Source organism: Temnothorax longispinosus, chromosome 5 (assembly GCF_030848805.1).
Source record: "Temnothorax longispinosus isolate EJ_2023e chromosome 5, Tlon_JGU_v1, whole genome shotgun sequence".
Lineage (NCBI taxonomy): Eukaryota > Metazoa > Arthropoda > Insecta > Hymenoptera > Formicidae > Temnothorax > Temnothorax longispinosus.
Window position 1 is genome coordinate 3,078,555 of NC_092362.1, and position 26,127 is coordinate 3,104,681.

Consider the following 26,127-nt stretch of genomic DNA (forward strand, 5'->3'; position numbering starts at 1 on the left):
TTCATTCATATGTCAGGTCCGATTGCAGTGTTCCCTAACATATAATAAATAAAACCAGCGATTTTTTCGTCTGCCATCACACCAGAGATTATCAAATGAATAAATAAATATAATTAGCTAAAAACTTATATTTCATTTAAAAAAAAAAGAAGAGAATAATACTGGGTCAGTGCTTCCACGTAGCGAATTTGTAGTTAAAAGTATGAATCTAGGACAGCAGATGCAAACTTTTTCTACAAAAGGCTAGAATAAATATTGGCTTCGCGGGCTAAGAGGATATTATGTAGGTACTGTATAACCGGAGAGAAAACAAATTTCCACAAGCTTTATATTAATAAAGTTTAGATAATAATAATTTTAGTTATTCAATTTAATTTCTAGCAACAATAATATCGCGCGAGCTATACAAAAATAGGACTTGGCTCGTAGTTTGCCGATCACCAATCTGGAACGAGAAGTAAATTCCAAGCAAGCGATGCAAGAGTCATTTCGATCGGTATATGATCTAGCAGCGACCGTTAACGCAATCGCTAATGGACCGCGCGTAATCTCGTCTCGCGTGAGTGAAAGTAAGATGCTCATTAGCGAATATCGCGTATTCACTAGACACCCACGCAATCGCGGCGCGAGATTGTTCGATCGCCGTGACGAATCGTCATAAGTGCCATGCGAGCGCAACGAGTATCGCGCAATGTAACGTAACGTAACATGCTACCTACGTGCGGCGCGCACACATACTACGGGGGGAGGGGGGGGGGGTTATGATAATATAATCAGGAAGTGATATAAAATGTCAAATCCACCGCGACCCGTACGCGGCGTATGGCGGAACAATACTTTGTAACTGTACAACGAACACCGTCTGCTTATATTCTTACGACGGTGCTTGTCGCGCCGCGATTATATTGCCACACACTCGCGGTGGTCGTGCTCCTCGCTCGCATTAAGAATTGTTCTCTACACGAGCTATTCACGTGCGAGTGGTTTTATGAAGCGAGGCAGTCGATAAGTCACTTCTGACGTACGACGCAAAAGTCTGCCGTCAGATAAAAACCGCGCGAGTTCGCATCGGCTGCGAACGTGGCATTTATGTTTTCATTTGCATCGGGCAGCCATGCATTTTGTTATTTATGTTAACACACGGAGCGGTTTGGACGGCCACAGGAGTTCTGGTCGGTAACTATCGTATATTTTGATTGGAATATTGCCGGCGCACCACTATATAATTGTGGCTCTTCAAACGCACTCCATAAACGACGATCTTATTTGAAAAAATTTATTACATTGGCTCAGCGTAATGAATATTTTTAGCAATAAATTTTAGTTCTGATGTTTATGATAATATGTAAAATGTTTAAACCAGATATACGGCAATAATGATTGACCATAGCGCAATTAACAAGGTTTTACCATAAAAATTATGGTAAATACAGTAAAGATATTATTTGATATTAATTGTGATTATCAGTAATATTCTAATTACATTAACATTGAACATTACATCTGTAAAAAGAAGCAACAAATTCTTATAACAATAATTAAATCAAGAAATAAATAGAAAAGCGTCGTTGACAAGTCTCGGTTTTTTCTTCGCGTCAACCGACGTGCTAATGTCTCTTTCCCGACTGTTCCCTAATTATCTTTAATCTTATCTATCGTGGCACAGTTTCGCGTAAACGTGGTCACCGCCGCGCTGGCCGGGGCCGTGGGCCCGAACAAAGAAAATTGCGCGCCGCCAAGGTAGGTAACCGCGAGGAAAACGCAAGGTGGGCAGCAGATATATGGACGGGACTTATATGCAGCGGTGCGTGTTGCACGCGGGTCTAGGTATACGTGAGGTATAGGAGAGCCGCGGACTCGCCGGCATTAGTCACCATTCGGCTTCGGGACGTGTAACGTAAGCACGGAATTTTCGATTTCCCCGTCGTCGCGTCGTAGTGCCGACGCGACGTGGCCGATCTCGCGTGTAACGCGCCGCGGCGAATCCTTTCGTCGCGGGTGATCGCGATACCGGGAAATAGCATGATCGCGCTGACCGATCGGACGTATGATGTATGAAGATACCGGAACGTCATCAATAGTGTATCCGTTTCGCCGTGCATGCGTGTGCATCGCGGCATGGATTTTAAATCGCCGTCTTGCCGTGTCAGCGCGAAAGTTCAATAGAACCATCCAATCGTGAGAGGAGCGAGATCTGAGCCCCTCTCTCTCGAGTATATTGCATGATAAATCACGAATATCGCTCCGCGAGAAAAAAGTACGAGTGAGAATCGACACGTTTGTTACAAAATTTCCAATGTCAAGGGTGCCACGTTACGTTGCTTCGCGCGAAGAAAGTTTCTTCCTCGTTCACGGAACGCGAACCGTGTTATCGTAATTAAAATCAAAATAGAACGCGATGAAAAGAATATACGCTTAATTAATACAGCCGAAGCAACAGCATTGTGCGGACGGTTATTACACCATCGAGAAGTTTTTTTTTTAATGGCGCTTCGAGCTCCGTGAATAAAACGTTGCTGCATCGAAGAATAAAATGTTAGAATAATACCTGGCGGGGACGCATACGCGCGATAACGGTCCGCTCGTGCATGAATTCTTTCCTCGTTAAGTCTACGTGAGACTAACGACGAACCTTGGGGAGAAAGACGGACGTTTGTCAAACGAACGGTATTAAAATGCGGTTAGAAGGCGTTTCCACCGGAGTGCGTTGGCACTGACGTGGGTGGAGAAGTCCCTCGAGTTGCCTCGAGTTGTCGAAACGAGACAAGCGGTGGACCGTGAAGAACGAACGAACGAACGCGAGGATAGAGAAAAATTGATATTTCAATTTCATCACTCTTCACTCTCTTTCGCGTTGTCGGAATTTATATTTTATCGGGACAAACTCGTCTTATATATATAGGAGATAACAGGTTGCACGCTTGAGAATCTGAGATCGTTAAGAAAATACAAATTTGGCGAACTGACGATTAACGGAATAAAAATAGAATCGCGGTATTAAATAAAAGAAAAATCACCCGTTACGTATGCCGAACCGCGATGAACGGCTGTTTGCGCGAGAGGAAGCGGGCAACTTCCGGAACGCCTGGCGTACGTAATCCTTCGCGGCGGAGAACGCGTGTCGCGAAACGTTGATTACAGAGATCGGTCGGCGCTTCCGCCTACAACGCGCAACAATATCGGACGGATATCGGCGTGACTCGGTCGCGATGAGATATCAAAGCCGAAGAATACAGAATTCCCCCTCCGACTTCTTGTGAAAATTTTGCACGTTAATCTCGGATAATCCGCGGCGATTTTATCGGTGAAAAAAAAGCGCGGTTGCAGAGTACAGCCGGGGTTTCCGGAAAGCCCGAGGGCGACGATTTCGCAGCCCGATCCGCACGCATGATCGATCGCGCGTGCGAACATATAGTCCAGATAGGGCGAAAATAGACGAGTTTGCCGATGCGCACGAAGATCCCGCAATATCCCGCGCCGTTGGTTTCCGATACCGATGTAAATGATCTGGCGTTACGTAAAGCACGTACCCCACCAATCGACGTTACCGCGTTGAAATATAGCGAGATAACTCGAGCGCGCCGATAGCTCGGTAACGAAATATTGGATTTGCTCTCTGCCCGTTTCATCGCTTGTTCATGAGATTTTAAACCGACTCCGCGCTGCTCGATATTCAAACTGTTTATAGAGCTTTCAATAATGAAAGACGCTTTGAAATAACATGGAGAATATAACGATGAAGATGTGAAAATGTCGACGGCATACTTATTAATAATGTAACCGGCGACACCGTCGGGCATATAAAATTTATGGAAAGGAGTTCTCGATGTTTTAAATATATCACATCTTGTTTACGTAAAATTTATATTCCTCGGCGAAATGTTCACAATTTAATTTCGCCAACAGTCGCCAGCAGACGCAAGAGTATTAAGAATATATAATTTCTCAATTATTCCTGGCGACCGTCTAATATAACACTCGAACGGTTTAAGGCGCACGAGCGGAGTTGAGAGGAGGTATGTCGTCCGGTCGATTAAAAGACGCGTGATTTATACGGCCCCGCGAGGAATGCTGTAACGTAACGAGCGCGCAGTTAACAGCTCGCGGGTTAAGGATTCAGGCCCGGAACGACGAGATCGGCAACGGGAATTGCCAATTGCATGGTGGGACGATAGCGAGAAATACACCTTACGGTCACCGCACTTCGTTATGTACTAATTCTCGAGATTCCTAGGAAGTATCCTTCTTGCGATTGTCGCCGAAAAGATCTTTCACGTCTCCTGAACGTTTCGGATTTCTCGGCGACGCGCCTCTCTGAACGAGGATGCGAGAGAGACGTGTATGGGATCGGATTCGAGACGCGCTGTCGACAGAACGTGACTCATCGCAAATCCGACAATGAAGCTTCTCAATCCGATAGAAGCGTTCCTGGCTGTCGCGTTGATTCGCGTTAGTCCGAGTATCGGCGATGGCAATGGCGATTTGTCAACGGTGAGTGGATCGTTCGAAGCGTTCGAAAAATAGAAACAGACTCGGCTCCAGTCTCGCGATTGTAAGCTGGATCACGTTTCTGTCACCGATACGGTGTTACTTAATTTAATTGTACCTTACTCGGAATTTTATTCGGTATATACGCTGTACGCTGATCGTAGCTGCGAGCAAGCTCTGCCGTGGGGCTAGAACCTAAGCGAACTCAACTTTACTGGTGCATAGACCTCGGTGGATCGCGATAAATGGTCTCCTTAGGCTAAATTGAAACAAGCGATTTTTTTGCGAGAGGTCCATTGCGAGGGCCTTACATGCGTAGGGGGGTCTCACGCTGGGGTACAATAGGCACTTTTCATCCTGGAACCTCGTTAGTTTTAGAGCCGCCTCTGGTCATGGCTTCTTGTAAGCGATCAGTTAACCGTCACTTTAAGCGACTCCTTCTCAGAATCGATTCTATTAAGTTATTACACTGTTACTATTGCCGTGTGCTGCGCTGCATTATAATTTTATGTAGGCTCACGATGCCAATTTGATTACCTTGCCAAAAATAAAAATGAACTAATAAAAATAGATAATATTAAATCACGATATATGATCGATTTTTAATTTGATATTATATCAGAAAATTAATAATTTTATATAACTATGATCTATGATACTGTTGTTACCGCGCTAACAATGCAATTCTGTTAGCTGACTGCATTCATTACTTTATTTTCGAAAATAAGATTCCCTCAACTGTTATAACCGTCGAGGTTTTTGTTAAAATCTTATTCGAGGCAATTCCTGCCTTTAATACGGAATGTTATATGGGGTCGCGCAGACCGTGGCTTTATTCCACCTGTAATAGAATCCGAGACGCGGACTACAACACTCGACTTACGAGCGCATCCGAGACGCGTATTCAGCGCACAGACGTCGCCGCCGTCATTGTCGCTTGCCGGTTGCAATTTCGTGCATGTTCGAAATTGCGCGATCGTACGGCGCGAGTAGAGTACGGGGAAAAATACGATTGAATTCTGGGATGCTGCGGCCTCGCCGCGCGCTGCACCGCGCCGCGCCGCGCCGGCAACATGATGTCATTAAACGATCCCTGGCGGGCGGCCGTTCCCGTAAGCGAGACGAAATGAAAAAGGCAAATGGATACACCGTGCGCCCATTATTACTATTGGCATACGGGATATAGCCTCGGTGCTGCGCACCATGGTCAAGGGTAATAGTTATTTCCCGCGCCACGCTCATGGCTCTCTCGTTCTCCGGCGAGCCATGAGATAAATCGGCCACGGTCTCGCATAATCGCGGCGAATCTCCCCGAGCCGAGGACGCGATCGATCTCTCTCTCTATCTCTCCCTCTTGGATTCGGATTAAGCCGCCCGATGGGCTGCGGCAGGTGCGGCTCATTTGAATATTATGTGGAACAAATGACCGACTTCTGATCCGTGAACGGTGCTCCTCTTAGCGAACCTCCGCGCGCTCCGCCACGAGGAGTAACGTTCCGCGTCGATGCTCTGAATATATAGACTGCAAAATGATTCATATGTGAAGTTAATGTTCGTACTTGCAGACGTTTCGTAGAAACTTTATATCAAGTCAAGATTATTTTACGTTAAGATTAACTTAATCAACTTGCGAAAAGTGTTAAAGAAATATTGTATATAAACGTGATACTGCGGCTAATATAGAAATATTTTGTAGCTCATTTCGTTCTTTACTTCTTTATATACGAAACATTTTTAACGAAATTTTGAAATACGACGATTCTGTCCCACGTCTCTCAACGAGCTTCAAAGGAGAATAGTGAATAATGCGGGATTTTATTAAAAATTTATGAGATGTTCTGCATGCCGCGGAAGGCAATGCATGCATTTTTGCAGTTAACCGTGTCGGAATTTGTAGTATGTTGCAATAATATGTATATGTATATATATTTTTTTATGTGGTACTTTCAGAAGCTCTCTTACGCAGCAAGCTTCCTGGCATGATGAAAATTACAATAACGGGTTATCTTTATTTAGAGCGCTTCGTAAGTGGTCCAGGCCCGTTATTGTATAAATAGGGTCACTGAAGAGTACGGAAGACGAAAAGAAAGAGACGAAACTTTTCCCGGGGCGACGGTAGAACCGGTAGAACCGTATCGTGATGTGTGTGAAGACAAGAAATAAAAAACGGCTGTTTGTTCCTTTCATGCACGTAGCGACTATTGAAAATGTCAATATATGATCGTGACGCGTCAAAATCGCAAGATTAATAGCGCGTCAGTTTTCGTTCGTCATTCAACTTTTTATTTATGAGCAAAAATGGATGAAGGAATTTTTTAATATCTATATTTTCTCATGCTTTTTTTTAATCGATAGAATCGGGAGAGAGAGAGAGAGAGAGAGAGAGAGAGAGAGAGAGAGAGAGAGAGAGAATACGATATACAGTAATAATAATAAACGAGTTGAAGAAAATATGCATGATTTGTTAAAGATAATTTAAATATAGTATAGTGAGGAGGTGTTAATTATTTAAGGGGAATGAAAGAAATTCTTTTACTGTAGATATAATAAATAAATAACGAAAGAAAATAAATAACTTGCGAATGCAATTATAATAGGAACATTTATAATATAAAATAATTAAATATACTTTGAATGTGCTGCGCAGCCAGTACGATAAATATTTCTTATAAAGTACGAAAATTATAAAATGCAAAATCCTTACTTTGTAGTTGAAATCTTCGACGTTGTTCAGAAAGTCAATTTGCATTTTCCTTGTCGCGCTTTACGTTGCAAATTGTTTGATTACAGGATCGAGCGAGAAACGTCTCCGAGAGATTCACATCCACGACCACGTTGACGGTGAACATACGGGATGACGACGATCAGGATCCGTCCTTTATTTATCAAGGCTGTATGCTTTCGGACGGCGCCTGCATCAATCCGGAATACTCGGCATCGGTACTTATTTTTTTTATATCATTTTATTATCATGTTGTACTATAAAAACAACTGCTGCTCGAATTCGAGCGCGTGTTAACGGTGAGAAGATTATTTTAACAGGGCGTTTCCCTGCCCTTAAAATTTATAGTGCTGAAAAATTTAAGTGTAATCGAATACGCGCGCCTAATCGGCCGCTGATATCTCACTGCTGAAATTCACGTAGCCAATAAATCGGTTGCAACCGGTTCTGCAAGAGCGATTCTCTTTTTCTCTCCGTCAGGTATCGAGCGGAGTACTATCCGGCATACTCAATATCTCGCCCGAGAAAATACAGGCGGTCGACATGGACAGTATAAACGCACCGATTCACTATTCCTTCCTCAGCGGAAATCCGCCGAATTACCGGGATTTCTTCGAGATCAATCCTAACACCGGGGCGGTGAAGCAAATTAAAGCCGTCGACACGACGGTAACGAAGAAGTTCGATATTATTATTAAGGTAAATGTTAACGTTGTATTTTTATCTCACGCTGAAATAATGTTTAAATATAAAATTTTGAATAATTTAGAATTATTCCATATAAGTAGAGGCTACAGAATACAAGAAAGTCTGAAAAATTATTGTCCATATTATTATAAGTATTTTTTGCCTTTCAATAATATTACTAATTGATTCTTTCACGTTTAAGAAAATAATTACATTTGAGAAAATAACGCAAAATTCCTCGTTACAACGCGTATAACTTAAACTTTTTTTCCCAAATTTGTGAAAAACGCGTAATAATTAGGCGTTTTTTTCTTTTTTGTTTTTAAGGCGGTTGAAGTGTCCGAAGCGAAGCGATCGGCTACTGCCAAATTAACAATCACCGTCAAGCCGGTCGACAGCAATCCACCCGTTATAATAGCGTCAAACATCGAAGGTTTCGTCGACGAGAACGCTCCGATCGGCACAAAGGTCATCGATAAAAGCGGGAATCCCATTGTGCTCACCGTGTCGGATGCTGATCTGGTGAGTCTGATCCCGTAGATTCTATCGGTTTCTATTTAACGAAGCGCGACTGAGGTGCGAATCAACCATTTAATTTTCTCCATTGTTAGCGGATAAGACCTGTGTCACGCTGATGAAACTCATGTATTTGAAGTCATTGCATTCTTTTTCTTAAAAAAAAAAAAATTTGTTTCTAGGGACCAGACGATCCGAAACCGACATATACTTTCGAGCTGACGACGAATTTCTTTGCGATCGATCCGTCCGGCGTCCTTGTCGTGAACGAGGAGAATTTGGACCGGGATCCTCCGAGTCCCGGCCGCTTCCGATTTCAAGTAGTCGCCCGGGAGAAAACGGGTGTGGCCGCGTCGTCGCCTCTGTCATTTGTCGTGATGTTGAACGATGTCAACGACAATGCGCCTCTGCTTCCAATGATGGCACCGATCACCGTTCAAGCGGGAGAGACGAAGAGACAAATAGCAAAGGTGGTTTTCTTATATTTTAATTGATTAACAATTTCACATGTTCCAGTATGATAATAATTGTGAGTGATTTGAAATTTTCTACATTTGATACCTTTTTGGTACTTCTCACGATTGTCATTGATTATTGCTTGTCGATACTCCACAATTCTTTCTCACGCTTATGAGACTTCAGGAGAAAAATTTAATTTTGGTTAATTTCACACAGGTGGAGGCGACGGACAATGACGAGGGCGAGAACGCCGAGATAACGTACAGTATCTATCACGTGTCGAACAACGGCTTGCAAAAGTTCAAGATAGATCCAAAGACTGGAGTTATCGAATCCGTAAGGAAACTGAACGCCGGCGAACAGTTCAGCATCACGGTGCAGGCCACCGACAAGGGTGGCAAGTACTCGCAGACAATCGTCGAGGTGAACGTCATTCCCGGGCCCAACACCAGAAGTCCCGTGTTCCAGCAACCGGTGTACGAGGTGCAAGTCAGCGAGGGGGCCTCCATCAATTCCACAGTTGCGACTATCACTGTGAGTATCCTCGATGTCATGTCCATCTCGTCGATGTTTTGTTTTAAACTCCAACTGCTCTAACAGAAGCACAGTATCTGCTCGATATGTACTTCATTGTTTTTTTTTCCTTCGTCCTTTTATCGCGTTGATGAAGCATCCGATCTACGCTTTTCTATTTACACTAATTTTTTGAATTTACATTTTTTTTGAACTACTTATACACAAGAAACATTTTCTACAATTAATTATTATTTATTAGAATGCGTATCTTTCTTTTTCGAATTCGATCCGAATTGTATCTCTCTTTTTAAAACAACGGATTTTTAAACGATCGTAATTGTAATATAGCGTTACTAATTAATATTACAGGCCATCGACCCAGAAAACGATCCGGTGTCGTACTCGATAGTATCGGGGAATGACTTGCGTCAGTTTTCGATTGGCGACAAATCAGGCGTTATTACCGTTATAAGGAAGTTGGATAGGGAGGACCTGACCCGGTATCAATTGGTAAGCCGATATCGTCAAACACCGTAGCACGAACTTCCTACACTCTCTACTACAAGCCAATGCACTTCTCGCTTTACGCCTCTTTCTACCGACAGCTTTTATCTAATCTAAGGAAACATCGGTGTGCCTCTTCCTTCGCTTGTAAACGAGTAACTGTGCGAAATCGAAACACAACGAGTTCTTAACTTTCAGTGCACACCCGATCCGCTTATACATATACTTTGAATAAAAATGTAGAAATTTATATTTAAAATATTTAACTTCTTTTACATCCAATTTCTTAGAGTTCTTGTAAAAGAACAGTATACTAAAATCTTATTGATTGAGTCATCCAAATATTTTAATTATTGAAACGATTCGCCACTGTACATGACGTGTTCTACTAAAATTAGAGTAAATTAAAAGCGGATTGTAATGCAATGACATTATTGGTTTATGTAGTTAATAAAGGCCGAGGATACCGGCGGCCTGTACAGCACTGCGACGGTCAATATCATGGTCACCGATATCAATGACAAGAACCCCGAATTCGTGGGTCTTCCTTACGAATTTACCGTTAAGGAGGGCGAAGCGCGTAAACTAATCGGCCGCGTGCATGCTGAAGACGCCGATGAAGGTATAAACGCCGAGATCACTTATTTCGCACCCGATGATATTCCTTTCACCGTGGATCCTGAGACCGGAGATGTTCTGACGAAAATAGTGTTGGACTACGAGCAGAATGACGTGAGTAATCTTTCTATTGTTCTTTTAGCTTTTAATATAAAAATATTGAGAATAATAAACTTATATTATTTTTAACAACGTTAACTTGAAAAGTACTCTATATAAGTACTTTGATACTTTTCATCCTACGACTTTTTCACGTGAGAAAATAATTTCGGGATATTTGAATATTACAGAGTTATTAGAGATAAATGAAGAAGTTTCAACAGTTAATGAGTTTTTACGTTTTGTTTGAATTTGTGAAAAGCTGTATCAAATAATGCGTAAAAACTAACACCATTCGTTATGGGTATAATTCTGTAGCTTAATTTTGGACTTTCCGGGAATGGTCTTTTGTCTCACGAGAGTTATAAAGTGTGATTACAACTCGAGAATGCTTACAATGAAACGGTATAGTTTATACTCGGATTGCGAACAGTTAAATTACAATTGTACTATTGTGTGCGCCTGTGTGCATGAGACAAAGAGAATGGGCAAACTGTATGTCTGAGTTAAAATTCGTGCGATTTTTATTTGCGGAAACGCAATGTGTAAAAAAAGTCCAATGATAATTTTGTGTAAACAATGTATGCAATGTGATCAAAACTTTTAATTTAATTAATCACATTAGTAGTCATTAAAATCGTTTTATACTGTTAAATATTAAAGGATGAAATTTAAACCAATAAGTTAAATAAACTTTGAGTTTTAACTCCATTGGTTAGTAGTTTAGTTAAATTAACATTATTTTAATTTAATATTGGAGCAGTGGCGGTCTATAGGAATGGTAAAAAATGACTCAAATTGAGTATAATTTGTCACAACGAACTTAACGGTGCAAGAATGCGTGATTTGTACAGTCAAAAATTTTCATTTTTATTTAGATATTCTCTTGAACTTCAGAATTAAATTATAAAATAAAAATCAGTAAGTTGGATGTAATAGTAAATAAGAAACGTAATAAAACATGGTATTTGCATAAATTGCGTAGGAATACAAATTCGTAGTAACTGCAAGGGATGGAGCTCCCGATTATCGTTTGGCAACCGCGACAGTCACAGTTAAAGTCATAGACGTCGAGGACGAGGTCCCAGTTTTTCACCAAAGCAGTTACGAGGCACGTGTCAAGGAAAACGTGCCTGACTACAATGTAATTCAAGTCACGGTGAGTCGCATGTCAAACCATACTAATACTATTCATAATATCGTCTTTCCTCGATTGGAAAACGTGCAAAGTGATAGAAATACGATAAAAAGCAATTCGTTCGTCGGATTAATTTGTCTATTCGTATCAGTTCCTGCGGTTTAATTTAACGAGGATCGAGAATCTCGTGCAGCAACGCTGATAGATTTAACGTGAATCCCACATGCGAGACGTTCGCGTTAAGATAAAGCGTCCTTGCTTCCTCGCGTAACACGCCGAGTGTGAAATTAGTTCTGAAGTGGATCATAATAAGGTGAGATGTAATTTCATCGAGAACGAATGACGAGACTTCGCTCGAGGAGTTTCGAAAGTTCATCGGATAATCGAGACGTACACTCGTCCCGACTCGGACGAGATATTCGCGTTACTCGCGTCGTCGACGATTCCCATCCCCCGCCGACGAAGTGGAAAGGACGAAGTGCGTCCTAGCTCGTCTTACTCCGGTTTTGAAGCTAACGCGATCATTTCTAGGCCGATGATCCGGACACAAAGAAGCAAATTACGTACATGATCAAGCAAGGGGATACCGAACTCTTCAGCATAGACCCGAAGACTGGAGTAATAAAAACTATCCGTGGTCTTGATTACGAAAGCCAGAGCCAGCATGTGCTTATCGTGGGCACCGAGGAGAACACCAGCGATTTACCTGGCTCCACCACTCGCGTTGTTATTAATGTTCAGGTATTTTTTACAAGTGACTCTTTCTTTGTAGTAGTTGTCAACATCTATCATCGATTTAATACTATCGTTCATTGGCGCATCATATGTAACATACATGAATGCCACTTTTAGAATATCACATTATACAGACAGCTTTTATATAAACTGCTGTCGATTTTTATTTATCATATTTCGCGTGAGAAGTAATTAATTTTGATAAAGTACATTTTGCTTTATTTTAATAAAATAAATTTTCTAATTAATGATCTAGAAGATCTTATCTAATTAAATAAAATATATATACATGACACAGCTATAGTTGTTCAAGATTGTTAATGTATTCGTGTATTGGAATCTTTAAGATATTAAAACGGGAATTGTATCTGTCACAGTCTCAGGAATTAATCCATGGAATTAATTTAACGGAACCGGTTCATGTTGAGCGCATTAATATCATAATCAACGATTACCCTATCATTTATCGTGCTTCGACTACTTTTAATTTAACTGTATCTTATTACTCGGCGCATTAATAACGTTCTAAATGCAACGTGGCAGGATGTGAACGACATTCCACCGGTATTTACGTCGGTACCGCGTCCGATTACGCTGGACGACGATGTCCCTATAGGAACGACCGTAATCGATCTCGTTGCTGCAGATTCCGACGGCACCGCGCCGGGAAATCAGGTAGGTACATTCTTCTACGCACGTCTTGACTTCTTTGTTCCTAACTTGCAAAGGGGAAGATTTTTCACCGAGCTCGATGCCCGTAGGTTCGTTACGAGATCATCGGCCGCGGTATCGCCAGCAAGTACTTCGTAATCGATCCCGACAACGGCGTACTCCGAATACGAGACGACTTACGCAAGGAGACCGACTCCGAGTATCAGGTATTTGATCCTCCGTATATAATTCGACGCCGCGTCTAGCTCGCGATCTGCCTCATCTACGCAGGTAATTCCTTTTTCCCAGGTCGATGTGCGTGCATACGATATGGGAGAGCCGCAATTGTCGTCCGTGACGACTGTGCCGGTCTACGTACGTCACGTGGCAACGGTACCGCCGGAGATCGGTTTGGGTTTCGCGGAGAACTCGTACAACGTGGAGGTGCCTGAGGACGCGGGTGATAACACGCTAATAAAGATAATCACCATTATCAACAGTCACGCACACGACACCACGCCGCTCAGGTGCGAGATTTACAGCGGTAATGAGGAGGGGCTATTCGAAGCAAACGTCACGGAAGAGCGAAATTGCGCCCTGAGACTGAAGAAAGGAGCGCTGGATTATGAGACCACGGAATCTTATCAGATTAAGATCAAGCTGGAATCGCTCTCGGGCCTTTTAAATTCAGACAGAAATACGACGATGGTAAGACTCGATAGATTTCTGAACTTGCCGGCGCTTGAAGCACGAATTCTTATAATCGGGATAAAATCGTAGCCGCTAACACAAACAAATATATCGGAGATAAAAAAATTCAAACATATAAGTATAAAAGATATAGAAAAGTTTAAGTTACTTCTCCTGCAGATGTAACTTAAGCATTATTGCTTCAATTAGAAATCTTTATGTAAGAGTTTCTATTCAGATATTTTTACGCAGAATTTTTAGATACAAAACTATCTGTTTAATCTGTCATGATTTAAGCAGAAATTATTTTCACACATTAAACTTATATATAGAGAAGAGAAACAAATTTAAAAAAATCTAATTTGTGTAAAAAAAACAACTCGTTACATTTCGCTGCAAATTAAGTATCAATTTTCATTTGTCTCTAATTGTAAGAATGAAAACACGTTTGGTCGCAGGTGAAGATTCAGGTGCTGGACGTAAATGACAATAAGCCCGAGTTTATCTTCCCGGAAACGAGTCAGAAGCTTACGCGGGGACGTTACTTTGCGGCAATTCCGCGCACTGCGCAATTCGCGTCTACCGTCCTACAGGTGAAAGCTCACGATAAAGACAATGGCAAATACGGCAAGCTGGAGTACAAGATTCTTGAAGGGCGAGGCTCCGGTTATTTCGCCATCGACGGCTCCAACGGGATAATCAGGACAACGGCGACGTTTGATCACGTGGATGCATCTGAGCTTCCTTTCAAGTTTGACGTTCGCGTGCGCGACAACCCCAATTCGACCGACAACTATAATTCGATTGTCGCGCCGGTGATCATCAATCTTATCGGGGAAGAGAACCTAATGATTCTGGTGGTGCAGGACGCGGCACCGGACGTCCTACAAAAGGAGGCTGGCAAAATAGCGGATGTAATCGAGCAGAAGAGCGATCTGCTAATTGGCATCGATAAAGTCGCGGTAAGGAAGATTCTCACGAAGAATGGCACCATCGAGATGTTCCCGCAGGACTCCGACGTGTGGTTCTACGCGGTTGACCCGGACACCGAAGCTATTTTGAATAGAAACAGCACTCAAGTACAAAGGTACGTTTTACGGTGAATGTGCGCATGTTAAAAAAAATAATAAAAAAAGAGATATTTTATACAGTTTTTTTGAAAATTAATCTCTAAAACTCCGTTCGGATTTGTATGTAAGAGGAAGATTACGTTGAAAATTTGAGTTTTTATTTTCACTTTTTAACTCTTTCGTTTTGGTATTATATACGCTCAAGCCACGTGATTGTCTCACATTTATTTATGGAACCGTATTACGTAATTACTGCTATCCGCAATGCTCACGTTGCAATGTGTTTTTACATGCTTTCGTAAATGGAATATTGCTGTTTTACTATTTTAAAACCTCAGAATTGATAGTCACATAATAAGATATTGCTAAACAAAAATCTTTTATAATATTACTATAGTTAAATAAATTAAATATTTTAATAAAACTCTTTTTAATTCGACTGTTTTAACACGGTCTAAATAAATTGTTTTCTTGATTGCGATATTTTTAAATTATTTGTAAATACAATGTGTATTTATATATATATACATATATATATATATTTATCAAATTATAACTCTCTCGCTAAGTTTTAGTGTTTTTAAATAGAATGGAAGCTTTATCGTAACTTAAATCAATATGAAACTAGATCGAGTCTGAAAACCTATCCGTATTTAATAATGAAAGACACGTCTTCCGCGCGTGCACCGAAAGGTCAATTACGACGTTTAATTGCATAACATTTGACCGTTAGCAAATATTAAAAGCGCCGAATTTTCGACAGGTCCATCATGGATAAATCGGCCATGTCAAACATTACCTTTGACGTATCCACGTTAGTGCGGGCAAATGCCATCGACATTCATGCACCCGTGATGCCGTCTGAGCCAGTGCGAACTCAAACGGCAGTTGCATTCAGCGGCGAAGTATTCCCGTACGCGCTGATCATCATCGCCTGCGTGATCCTGATCCTCGGCATTGCCGGTATCATATACATATGTGTTTCCTGGTCCAAGTAAGTATTTACATTCGTTTATGATTTTAATGCTGAGATAAAACTAAAATTCATTATAAAATTCATTGAAATGATTAATTCATTAAAATAATAAAAAATTATATTAAGTTTCTATACTCAATACTCATTACGGATGAGAATATACTCGTGCCTAATTAAATGTAATAAAGATAACGTTTTACGAAGATATTTTAAAAACTTGTCTTGCGTTGGATATGCAAACTCAAAGTAGTAGATATCTATTACACTTTTTGCATGTTATTTCAATAAAAATTTTTGTATTTATACACGCGAATTAAAATGGAGACCATCACAGTTATTATTACGGTCTGCATTATTATGATCGCATAGGAGTGTTGTTTCATGAGTGTGAATATTCATTTGACTCATTAAGTACGAGCCATGCAAATTCATACTGCTCTTCATTATCTTCATTAGCTTTTATTGCGTTTTCCGCTTTGGATACCTTTGCAAACACTTATTGCATCGACGTTGCGTGATGAAATAGTCTTTCCGGGAGTGCTTACTTTTGCAATGGAAAATTTAAAGCTCTCCGAGAGATTGTCATCGTAAAAATGCACTTTTTACGTAGGTATAAAGCATACAAGGAACGTATGCAGCGCATGTACGTGGTGCCGCGGTACGATCCCGTCTACGTAGAACCTAATTTAAAGGAGTACGAGACGCAGGTGCTCCAGATGAGCGTGCCGGTCGACGACAATGACAGCTGCAACGATTTACAATTGGACTTCAGCAACAAGAATCACGCGTTTAGCTTGGACAACGTCAGTTACATCACCAAAGATCACGGAGACAGTACTGGTAATTCAAAACAAACATAATACGACTGTATAATGCAAGCTAAATTTATCAAAAAAATTCGTAGATGAAAATGACAGAATTTGAGATATTCCGCATTTGTATCTTCTTCTGCATTATTACTTGCAATTAATTAAAAAATATTAAAAGAAGTAAATGCAACTAAAGACATATTTATATTTTCTATAATTTGTTAACCGCATTAATCTTCCTTAAATCAAAATTATTTTATTTAGAAGATTATAGCGCAACGTGAATTCTTCTTGAATAGTATGTATCGTTTATATTGGATACCGAAGTATATAGCGAATTATGTGCTCTGTTTTAAGGTCAACAAAGTCCCGTTAGCTCCGAAGCGGCGACCACGGCGCGAGCGTCCAGCATCGTCGGTAATCACGGCGATACCAACATCCATTCCCTGCGACGGTCCACGCTGGGTCGAAAGAATCATAGCGCGAGCAATACAAACACCCTGAACAATCGCGACGCGACACCGGTACTTAATCCCCTGTACAATCACGGCGATGATCTGCTGAGCCCTAGTCCGTCCAACGACAATGTCACCTTCAGGGAGAGGAAGGATTACTCGCATCTCGGGTTTACGTATCTGGGCGAGCAAAGCCCCGTGGAGACCACGACGGAATTGTAAGTTTCATGATCCGAGGGACGACGTGCGAATGTCCGGTCACTTTAAAGACTGTCACCGAATTATACATATCCGTGAAAAATGAAGGTTGAGATCCTATAAATCCTATAAATGATAACTTACAGCATCCCGTAATTTTTATTTTGATATCGTATACACGAATAACTGTGATGGACATTATTTCACATCAAAGTTCAATCGATAGTAATTTAAATGTTGAAAAATTTCAAGTCCCATACGTAAAAATACTGTCGACGAATACTGTCTCGCATTCGCGACATATATACGTAAAATCAATGTTCACCTGCCCTTCGTCCGCGACAAGCGGTTAATCGTTTTGCATTTAATTTTGAATTTTGATGCGTGAAACGTGACGGCGAATGGATTCGAGATATTCGACGCCACGTAGCTCGCATTTTTCTCCGATGTGTTAAGCAACCCTAAAGCGCCATACGAGGAGCATATGAAAGCTTATAAATATAGTTGAATGACTTCGTACCTATATGCTCTTCCTTTCATATGTCATCTTCTGAATGTGCACCGATGCCGATGCCTGCGTGCTGATTCAGCACGCGCAACGTAGCCGCAGAATTCCCGGCGGGGACACATTCTAAACGAGTTGCTCCGCATGTGATATTCATAAAAGAGCGGTGTCGCAGCGTTCAGACACAACGGCGGAACGAGGCCGTGAAAATATTGCGCGTAAAAGGAGACTGAAAAGAAAAAGAGCGCGGATATCCTTTTAGAGCTAGCCGATATTCCGTGTGATTTACTTTCAATCGAACATCGCATTTTCGCGTTGAAGCCGATAGAGCATCGCCGACAAATTGCAAGATTACGAATAATCGCAACGCCTCGAGAGTTAAACTACTGATTACTGTGACTGCATAGAAATACGAAAACATTGCCGTGCAATAATCGAGTCTTGATTAATAACTTCGGAGATGTTTTTCGTATTTCGCGGAGACTCTCGTCCGTGATGCGTTAATATACATTTTAATTATAGAGAGAGAGAAAGAGAGAGAAGGATGAAGCAAAAAAATACCACTGCGGCTCGAATCGTAGACTTAAGATTCGAAGACGAAGCTGTATTATTTGTTACATTGTACGAACGGCGTGTATTTGTGAATGTATGTCTCTACGCGAGTCTCGGCTCGCGCGACCTTGTAAATGATCGATCCCGATCACGTTGTGTACTATAATATTTTCTTTATTTATACAATCGCAAGTTTGCTCATGTCATTACAATTGTAATCACAATTACTCGAGACGATGACGATGGTGCATACTGTTTGTACGTGATCGTAGGGATATCGTGAAGTTTTATGGCAGCCAGCTGCGCTTCCACCGCGACTCGCTCGCCTTTTTGTTCACACGACCGCGCCGGCGGTAATTAAACGACTGCCATGCGGAGAACGCGTCATCGACACCCGTTACGATATAAGTGGCGGAGTGCGTACTTAATTAGGCACGTGTAATTGTCCATTTCCTCTACGTAATTTCGACCACGCTGTTCGACTTTGTGGATCGAGAGGTCGACAGATCCGCGGGAAGACGTTGAGGGGAGTTAAGTATGATACGACTTGATTGAATGTATATCTCTAGTCGTATAATAGCGGGCGTCCACTGCCGTGCAATTTGTAAGCTGCGTTTCATACTGACAATGAGAGAGAGCGAGAGAGAAAGAGAAAATCACGTGTACGTGTTACAAGTGTTCTCTGATTATAGCGTTGATACCTTTACTTGTAGTTGTATAATATTTAAGCGCGAATTCTGTAAAAAATTGTTAATACTTAATAATAAATTTATTATATTTACATAATAACGGGGGTTTTTTTTATACAACGCCTCGCAAAATGTTCCTTTTCACACAAAGCAAACGAACTGCGCACCGCTGATTTATTATGTAAACGTTTCAATTCAAATTTATTCTCAACTTTCCACCTAAAATAGATGTAAGCTTTGCGTAATTCCCACGTAAGATATCTTTTGTACTTTAACACGCGTGAATTGTATCTTTAGGAGAGGGAACGTGTGCGAAATAGATTACGTTTTATCCTCGTAAAATTACGTAGCTCATTATATTGTGCTGATAATATCTCTTAACATTTTACACGTGTCGCTGACACGTGATACGCCCTTCGACGAAAGTCCATTTTAAAGTCACGTAACCCGCTCGAAAGGGAGCACAGGAGAGATTACCGCTCTCTAATTAGAATAGGTATATCATTTTAATTAGAGCGTGGGAAATTATATTTTGGGCTACGTACGATAAATTGCTCACTCACACTCGGTTTGGGGAGGTGAGAAACGTAAGTGTGTCGGTGAAGCCCGTCGACGGGATCGTTCTGGGAAGCGGGTGGGTCGGCGGGTCTCTCCACCATGCCCGGCGATAGAGCGTCGGCGCCGCGACGGCAGGAGCCACGCAGACGCATCTGGACCGGCGTCGGTGACGTAGAAACGAGAAACGAGAGGAAAGAGCGAGATCCGGAGGCAGGCTCTCCGCCGTTTTGACAAGTAACGCGCTCACGGACTGTTCGCGACAGTGAGAGCGCGCTCGATCGCGATTGCAACGCGCGAGAGATCGCTCATTATTACGAGCGAGAGATAGGCAGTCACCCCGTCCACGCGCGTGTACGCGAGTAATTACCGGAGATATTTCATCGATCCTCCGACGTATTGACGAGTAACAGGCGGGTGCGTCGGGTCCTCCCGTTCCGCGCGACGGCGAACACAGCCACACAGCGCGAACACAAAGCAGCTCGAGAGCCGCGCAAATCTCGGAGCGTCCGAACGATCGAAGAAACGATGACGTATCGTCAAGGCATCGCAAACCACCTGTGAAGTGTGAACCGACTCGGAAACGTCAAGACCCAGGTATATAGTCTTTGAGGATTACGAAATGTGCATCCGCGTTACGTGATCCCTCGTGCAACTGTGTGCGACGCTGCTTGCAAAATGCACGACGAATTCTAATTGTGTAATCGTGTTACAGTTACGTTGGTGAGAGAGATCGGAATATCAAAAGCGAAGTGATAGACATTGTAATAGAGAAGAGTGAGCTAACTCGTTCGTGACAGGTAAATGTTTGTATACAATGTTACACGCTACGTTAGAATTTTCCATAACGCTATTTCAACAAAAAAATAGGAGAAAAAATATTAACGTTATTTTATATATTTTTGCTTCTGCTAATATTTAAATTTAAGAACCATAAAACCACTTTTTGAAATTTTATTCATCGTGTTATTTTGAAAGCTATCAAAAACAATTGCAAAAAACACTTCCTCTGTAGAGATAGGTCGTTGTGAATATTTTATTATATTTAATGAATAAATAAAAACAATGAAATTATTAAAATAGCATCAGATACAAAATTCTAAATTGTGTTTAATACGGAAAAAATTAAATAGTTAATAAATGGTGCTTATAAATTTTCTCTTTGAAAAAAATAGGAGAAAAAATATTAACGTTATTTTATATTTTTTCGCTTCTGCTAATATTTAAATTTAAGAACCATAAAACCACTTTTTGAAATTTTATCCATCGTGTTATTTTGAAAGCTATCAAAAATAATTGCAAAAAACACTTCCTCTGTAGAGAGCTTTTAAACATATAATGAAATTTTAAAATAGGAACAAATTAATCTACGAGATTTTTTTTCGTCACGTTCACCAAGATTGAAGAAGAAAAATGGTTTTGAATATTTTAAACGTTTTTAATAATGTCAAGGAAAATTATATTCAACGCTAACTGGCAAAAATTATTTATTTGTGTAACTCACACAATTTTTTACACAAAGTTACACAAATAAATTGATTTTTGCTAGTTAGCACCGAATATAATTTTTCTTGTTATTTACTCACTAGCGAAGAAAAGTTCTCTTTTTGGTTTTTAAATGTTTTTTATTAGGAAAGATATGTAGCTTGCCTAAATTAGAGTTAACATTTAAACGCAATTATTACCAATTTTATAACGATCTATTTTACATTGTCTAATCACTATATCAACGTTCGAAACGATAACAGTTGCAGAATAGACGTGATTGAAACATTGCACGTTATTAAAAATATTTAATTAAAGAAAAGTTTTAATACGGGTTTAATATTTCTATGACAAGTTCTATCACGTTCTATTACATATATTTGAGCTTACAACAGGTTGTTCTGTTATTTTGCAGATTGATGACTAATTGGAAGATCAGGGATAACAAACATGAAGTACTTGAAAGTCGCGTTGTTCTTGTTCAATCTATTAATATGGGTAAATAACACGCATGCATATTGTAACATTATAAATTAAGTTTAGAAATAGCGACACGTGCCACAAACACCTAGACGCAGATGCTCAAACTATAAATAATTCTCGCGTAATTCTGTAGAGAGAGAGAGAGAGAGAGAGAGATTCTTGAGAGCGCGAAACAAACGTTTTTCGTTTACTCTTGGATTGTCTCCTCTCGCCTGAGTTAAGATTCTATCTGCGGAAGGTGGCGGAGAATTATTTCAAGCGTCGCTGAAATTTACGCGACGCGACGTTCAGGAAAGGAGTCCCCTGGGAGGATTACAGAATTACTATCTCGCCCGTCGCGATAAGGGAAAGAATAAGGGAACGTAAAAATCACCCTGGCTTTTCTTTTCGGCAGTTGGCTGGCTGCGCGGTGTTCGTTCTAGGCACATGGGTGCTCCTGGAGCCCACCAAAGGACACATCCTCAATCTTTTCGTGTCTGACGTCAAGCCGCACGAGACTATTAATCTTATAGCTTACAGCCTCTTCGGGCTCGGCACCATCGTGCTCACGGTCGGCTTCTTCGGCTGCCGCGCCGCGCTACGCGGAAATCAATGCATCCTCGCCACCGTGAGTGAAACGACATTTTTATTACCTCCGCCCCGCGGGGCGCGCGTATATATACCATTATAGATTACGGGCCGGGTCAGGGTCAGGGAATGTTTTTATCGGTGGTCGTTTTTCCGCAGTACATGAGCATGCTGGTCGCGCTCATCGTCACGGAACTGGTGACCGCCGCGATCGGCGGGTTGATGACTTTCCAGATCCTGTCGGACCTGGAGGAGAGGCTCACCAATAAACTGGCGGCGCAGTACGGTCACGATATTCACGATCCGACCAGCGATATCCCTTTCAGCAACAGTCTGGACTTCGCGCAGTACAAGGTGTCGTATCAACCGAACCGATCGTTCGACCGACCGTCCACGCTCGTCGATCTTTTACGGCACGTTTTGTCATTCAAAAACCGCTTTTTTTTTTTTAATTACGAATCCTTCTGCGATATATTCTTGATTTTTCTATATTGTAACTTTTGGTTAATCTATTTTGCGTATACAATTTTTATGAGTTTTGTGACAGTGATGATGTCAAGCTCTGGATATATTTTTTTTCCCCAGAAAAATCACACGTCGTAATCGCATCTGTGCACGACGCTTTACCGCGATGACAATACACTTTTTCTTTATTTAAAAATATTACGTTTAAAAATGTTTCGTCTCATTTTCCCCGCAGCATGTATTATACCGCGGAAGCGCGCATGTAAATTATGTTTCATGCCTGATGGGTTCGCATGCGAGAGAATAGAGATGATATGCTTTGTCAGAAATCGTCTGACCGATGAGACATTTTCGCGATGGTTCGAAGAGCCACATAGATGATTCCATTGCAGTTTAATTGCTGCGGAGTACACGGCGATCACGATTACAATGGCACGGCTTGGTGGAGGGACGGTCAAATCTCGGGGAGCAAGAGGCAGGTTCCCCTTACCTGTTGTGTTCTCAAAAATAGCGAGGTACTTTATACGTTTGAATTAGTTGGTCCTAAAACAACGTGGATATCGAAGTTTCGAGAGTTGAAAGAGCTCACAAAATATATTTTGAAAGCACAATAATAAAAAAAAGACACAATAATAACCCAGATAGCAGAGTGGCGTCAAATGACGTTATAATGCCGTCAAAGTGACGTCTCTAACGACAACAATCCGTCACTTTGACTGCACTATTACGCCACTTGACGCCACTCTGCTATCTGGGAAAATATAAGTCCACGTACATTATTATTATTATTGTCTGGATGTCTCTTTTGAAAATAATATAAATTGTGAATTATATATGTACATATATCTCGATATCTTTATCATTTCCTAAATAATTTTATTTTTATTTATTTATTTTATTTTAAACTGTGTCCATTATCTTAAACGTCTAGTCAATAAACTACGACTCACGATTCTTTAGTAAAAGCGAGAGCTTCTGTTTTGCAGAATAAAAATACAGGCAGCCCGATGAGCGTTGTTTCGAGGGTATTTCACAAAAATGTGAGTAAAATGTCAGCGACGTAGCGAAATGTATGAACCTTATGTGAGTAATCTTTTATCGCTGGCAGAACGAGAAGCCGTGGCTGCATCCGCTGCCAAAGGATGAGGCCGCGTGTCAAGTAGAAGATGAAGAAGGTCACGAGGGATATAGGCACAAAGAGGTACGCATTGTACCGCGAGGTATTGTGTATATCGTTGCGTGTTATAATACATTGCTACATATTTCAAATGAACAACACATTTTCTCAGGGGTGCCTTGGAAAAGTCACGAACTGGCTGCAGTGCGAAAGCTTCATGTTAGTGTTTGGCGGCATGGCAATGGCAGGAATACAGGTAAATTCTTTTATTACACAGAAAAAAAGGAGTGTTAAATCAAGACTTATATTTTTGTATATAAACAAGAATCTATAATCTTCTTATAAGAATTTCAACTTTTTTTCTTGATTAAACTATATAAATACCTTCATTCAAACAAGTTTTCTTCGTTTAACGCAATTTATTTCTCATTTTAAGAATATAGATTTATAGATTAAGATTATACGTTTATATACAAGAATGTAAATCTTGATTTAACACTTCTTTTTTTTCTGTGTATTTTTCGCAAACTTTTAGAAGAAACTTTTAGAAGAAACATATTTATTGAGTCAAAGATTCATGATTTTGTTTAAGAAAGTGCTTTTTTGATCTTTAAATTTTACAAAATGTCTTTGCAAGGATTGTATTGCATAGCTCAAGGTACAATTCTTATTTAAATTTTCTATCTTTTGAATTTTCTATCTTTCTTCGAAGAATAGATTTATTAAATTATTTTCTTAAATAGCTTTTTCCTTTACGTCTTGTGTATTTTGTGAAAAAGAAATAATTAATACAAATGCATTTTTCAGACGTTCGGGATAATAACGTCCGCTTTCCTCTGCCGGACAATAAGAGATATGCAGGAAGAATGATCCAGGATTCGTAGTCTCAATGAAGTAAAGAGAATGTCGTGGCACGTTCAATCTTTACATTGACAACTTTGGCAGAAGAACCATATTCATTTTGTATCTTCGTGTATCGCTACGTGAGAAGATTTCCGAAATTTGTTTCGATTATCTGTGAGTCGGGACAATGATCGGGATTTTCAGCTAAGGGAATACCACGGGGAAGAAAGCAATCTAAATATTTGTTCTATTCTACAAGGTGTCTGTTCATTGAGAACTTCGAGAATAACTGAACTTCGAAATAACAATAAGTGCTACGCTTAAGTTTAGATCGATTTCCACCTCTGTGCGCGTTTTGCTGCCAATCAGCAATAATGTGACCAATACACCCTGCTGTACATATACAATAACATACACGTCTGTGTCGTGTTCAATCTAACAGTCTAACTAATACTAAGAAATAGCGATGTTACAATAATATCGCTGGTGTCTCACGACGATCATCGCCGGAGCTTGGATAGCAACGTGGAATTGTTATCCGTGGCGTGTCCTGTTGTCTTCTAAATACAAGAAGGATGGATATATGCGTTGCGTGCGTGAGAACTTTCGAATTATTTTCTTCTTTGTGGACAATTTACCTGATTTGAGAAACAAAATCATTTTTCGCACAAAGTACATGTGTTTGTACATGAATTTTTAAAGAAATATCATAATTTTTAATGAATAAGAGGTTTATGTGAGTATACTTAGGGGAGACTGAGGCTGATTGATATATTCTATTATATGTATATATATAAAAAAAACAGACTGCTAAACAAAGTTAGTAGTCTAGTAAAGAAATACGTTAAAATCATATAACGTTGATCCACTTTGACTGACATGAGTTTTCAAAGTATGTTTAACTAGCCTAGATTCTTAGCTATAAACCGAACTAAACGGATTAAAAAGTTTCATTTACTCAGTAACGTATTATTAAATTTTTACTTATATATTTCTACTTTATAGCCTAATAATATATGTTCAAGATAGTAAAATAATCTCTGTGTTTCGAAAAAAACTTAAGAATATATTACAGGTTTTAATCAATCCCAGCTTCTCCTAATAATTGTGTACATTAGATCTTTATAGACATTTATCATCCATTTTGAAATGGATGATGCACATATTTAATATTCTATATATATATATACATATATATATATATATATATATATATAGAGTGTATAAAAATGTGTTATATATATTCTTTAAGGGGAAACGCTTTCCTCTCTCTGATAATAATTTTCGAAGAATGTATTATTATAACTTGTGCCAAAAGAATTTCGTACAATGACACAATCAGTAACACAAATTTTAATATATTTTTATTTTCTCAAAACACTTGGCAAAACGAATGTCCTGCGTTTATAGAACGCACCCTAATGATAATAAAGATGTTGTTCTCTGTGTAAAAAATTGTTACTTATTTTATGTTTTACATAAATTTACATTTTGCACACTAAAGTTCTTCATGTTTAAAATTACCCATTTACAGA

General features: G+C 40.2%; 3 protein-coding genes across 8 annotated transcripts in view; 2 read left to right on the forward strand and 1 right to left on the reverse strand.

Annotated features, from left to right (window-relative positions):
* Cad99c (cadherin 99C) overlaps positions 1-19,177 on the forward strand; it is a 110,483-nt gene extending 91,306 nt beyond the window's left edge. For 2 of the 5 annotated variants that reach the window (XM_071779957.1, XM_071779958.1), the window contains 16 exons: positions 7,279-7,428; positions 7,691-7,909; positions 8,225-8,419; positions 8,596-8,883; positions 9,089-9,406; positions 9,758-9,898; positions 10,340-10,624; positions 11,595-11,768; positions 12,279-12,488; positions 13,026-13,157; positions 13,244-13,360; positions 13,443-13,841; positions 14,282-14,910; positions 15,657-15,887; positions 16,480-16,709; positions 17,036-19,177. In XM_071779957.1, the coding sequence (XP_071636058.1) occupies positions 7,279-7,428; positions 7,691-7,909; positions 8,225-8,419; positions 8,596-8,883; positions 9,089-9,406; positions 9,758-9,898; positions 10,340-10,624; positions 11,595-11,768; positions 12,279-12,488; positions 13,026-13,157; positions 13,244-13,360; positions 13,443-13,841; positions 14,282-14,910; positions 15,657-15,887; positions 16,480-16,709; positions 17,036-17,355 (4,038 nt within the window). In that variant the 3' untranslated portion in view covers positions 17,356-19,177. Of the gene's footprint in view, positions 1-1,878; positions 4,164-4,234; positions 4,492-7,278; positions 7,429-7,690; positions 7,910-8,224; positions 8,420-8,595; positions 8,884-9,088; positions 9,407-9,757; positions 9,899-10,339; positions 10,625-11,594; positions 11,769-12,278; positions 12,489-13,025; positions 13,158-13,243; positions 13,361-13,442; positions 13,842-14,281; positions 14,911-15,656; positions 15,888-16,479; positions 16,710-17,035 lie in introns of those variants that run through there. The other 3 variants (XM_071779959.1, XM_071779960.1, XM_071779961.1) reach the window with 3 other exon arrangements.
* Positions 1-20,140, reverse strand: part of LOC139814007 (uncharacterized protein C15orf61 homolog) — an 82,209-nt gene extending 62,069 nt beyond the window's left edge. The window contains exon 1 of one of the 2 annotated variants that reach the window (XM_071779970.1): positions 20,003-20,140. Coding sequence is in view for 1 of the 2 variants with exons in the window: in XM_071779966.1 (XP_071636067.1) it covers positions 19,641-19,787 (147 nt within the window). In the remaining variant the exon portion in view is untranslated. Of the gene's footprint in view, positions 1-19,640; positions 19,837-20,002 lie in introns of those variants that run through there. The other variant, XM_071779966.1, reaches the window with a different exon arrangement.
* Positions 20,089-26,047, forward strand: LOC139814006 (leukocyte surface antigen CD53). Its single transcript, XM_071779964.1, has 10 exons — positions 20,089-20,229; positions 20,348-20,432; positions 21,533-21,615; positions 21,995-22,207; positions 22,327-22,521; positions 23,025-23,147; positions 23,619-23,672; positions 23,741-23,833; positions 23,922-24,005; positions 24,557-26,047. The coding sequence occupies exons 3-10, from the start codon at positions 21,568-21,570 to the stop codon at positions 24,617-24,619; spliced, it is 873 nt and encodes a 290-aa protein (XP_071636065.1). The 5' UTR covers positions 20,089-20,229; positions 20,348-20,432; positions 21,533-21,567; the 3' UTR covers positions 24,620-26,047.
* Positions 26,048-26,127: the final 80 nt, after the last annotated feature.

Coding starts and splice junctions, on each gene's coding strand:
- LOC139814006 (XM_071779964.1), top strand. CDS start 21,568: ATGAAGTACTTGAAAGTCGCGTTGTTCTTGTTCAATCTATTAATATGG. Junction 23,673..23,740: donor CGAGGGTATTTCACAAAAAT/GTGAGTAAAATG, acceptor TATCGCTGGCAG/AACGAGAAGCCGTGGCTGCA. Junction 24,006..24,556: donor TGGCAATGGCAGGAATACAG/GTAAATTCTTTT, acceptor TGCATTTTTCAG/ACGTTCGGGATAATAACGTC.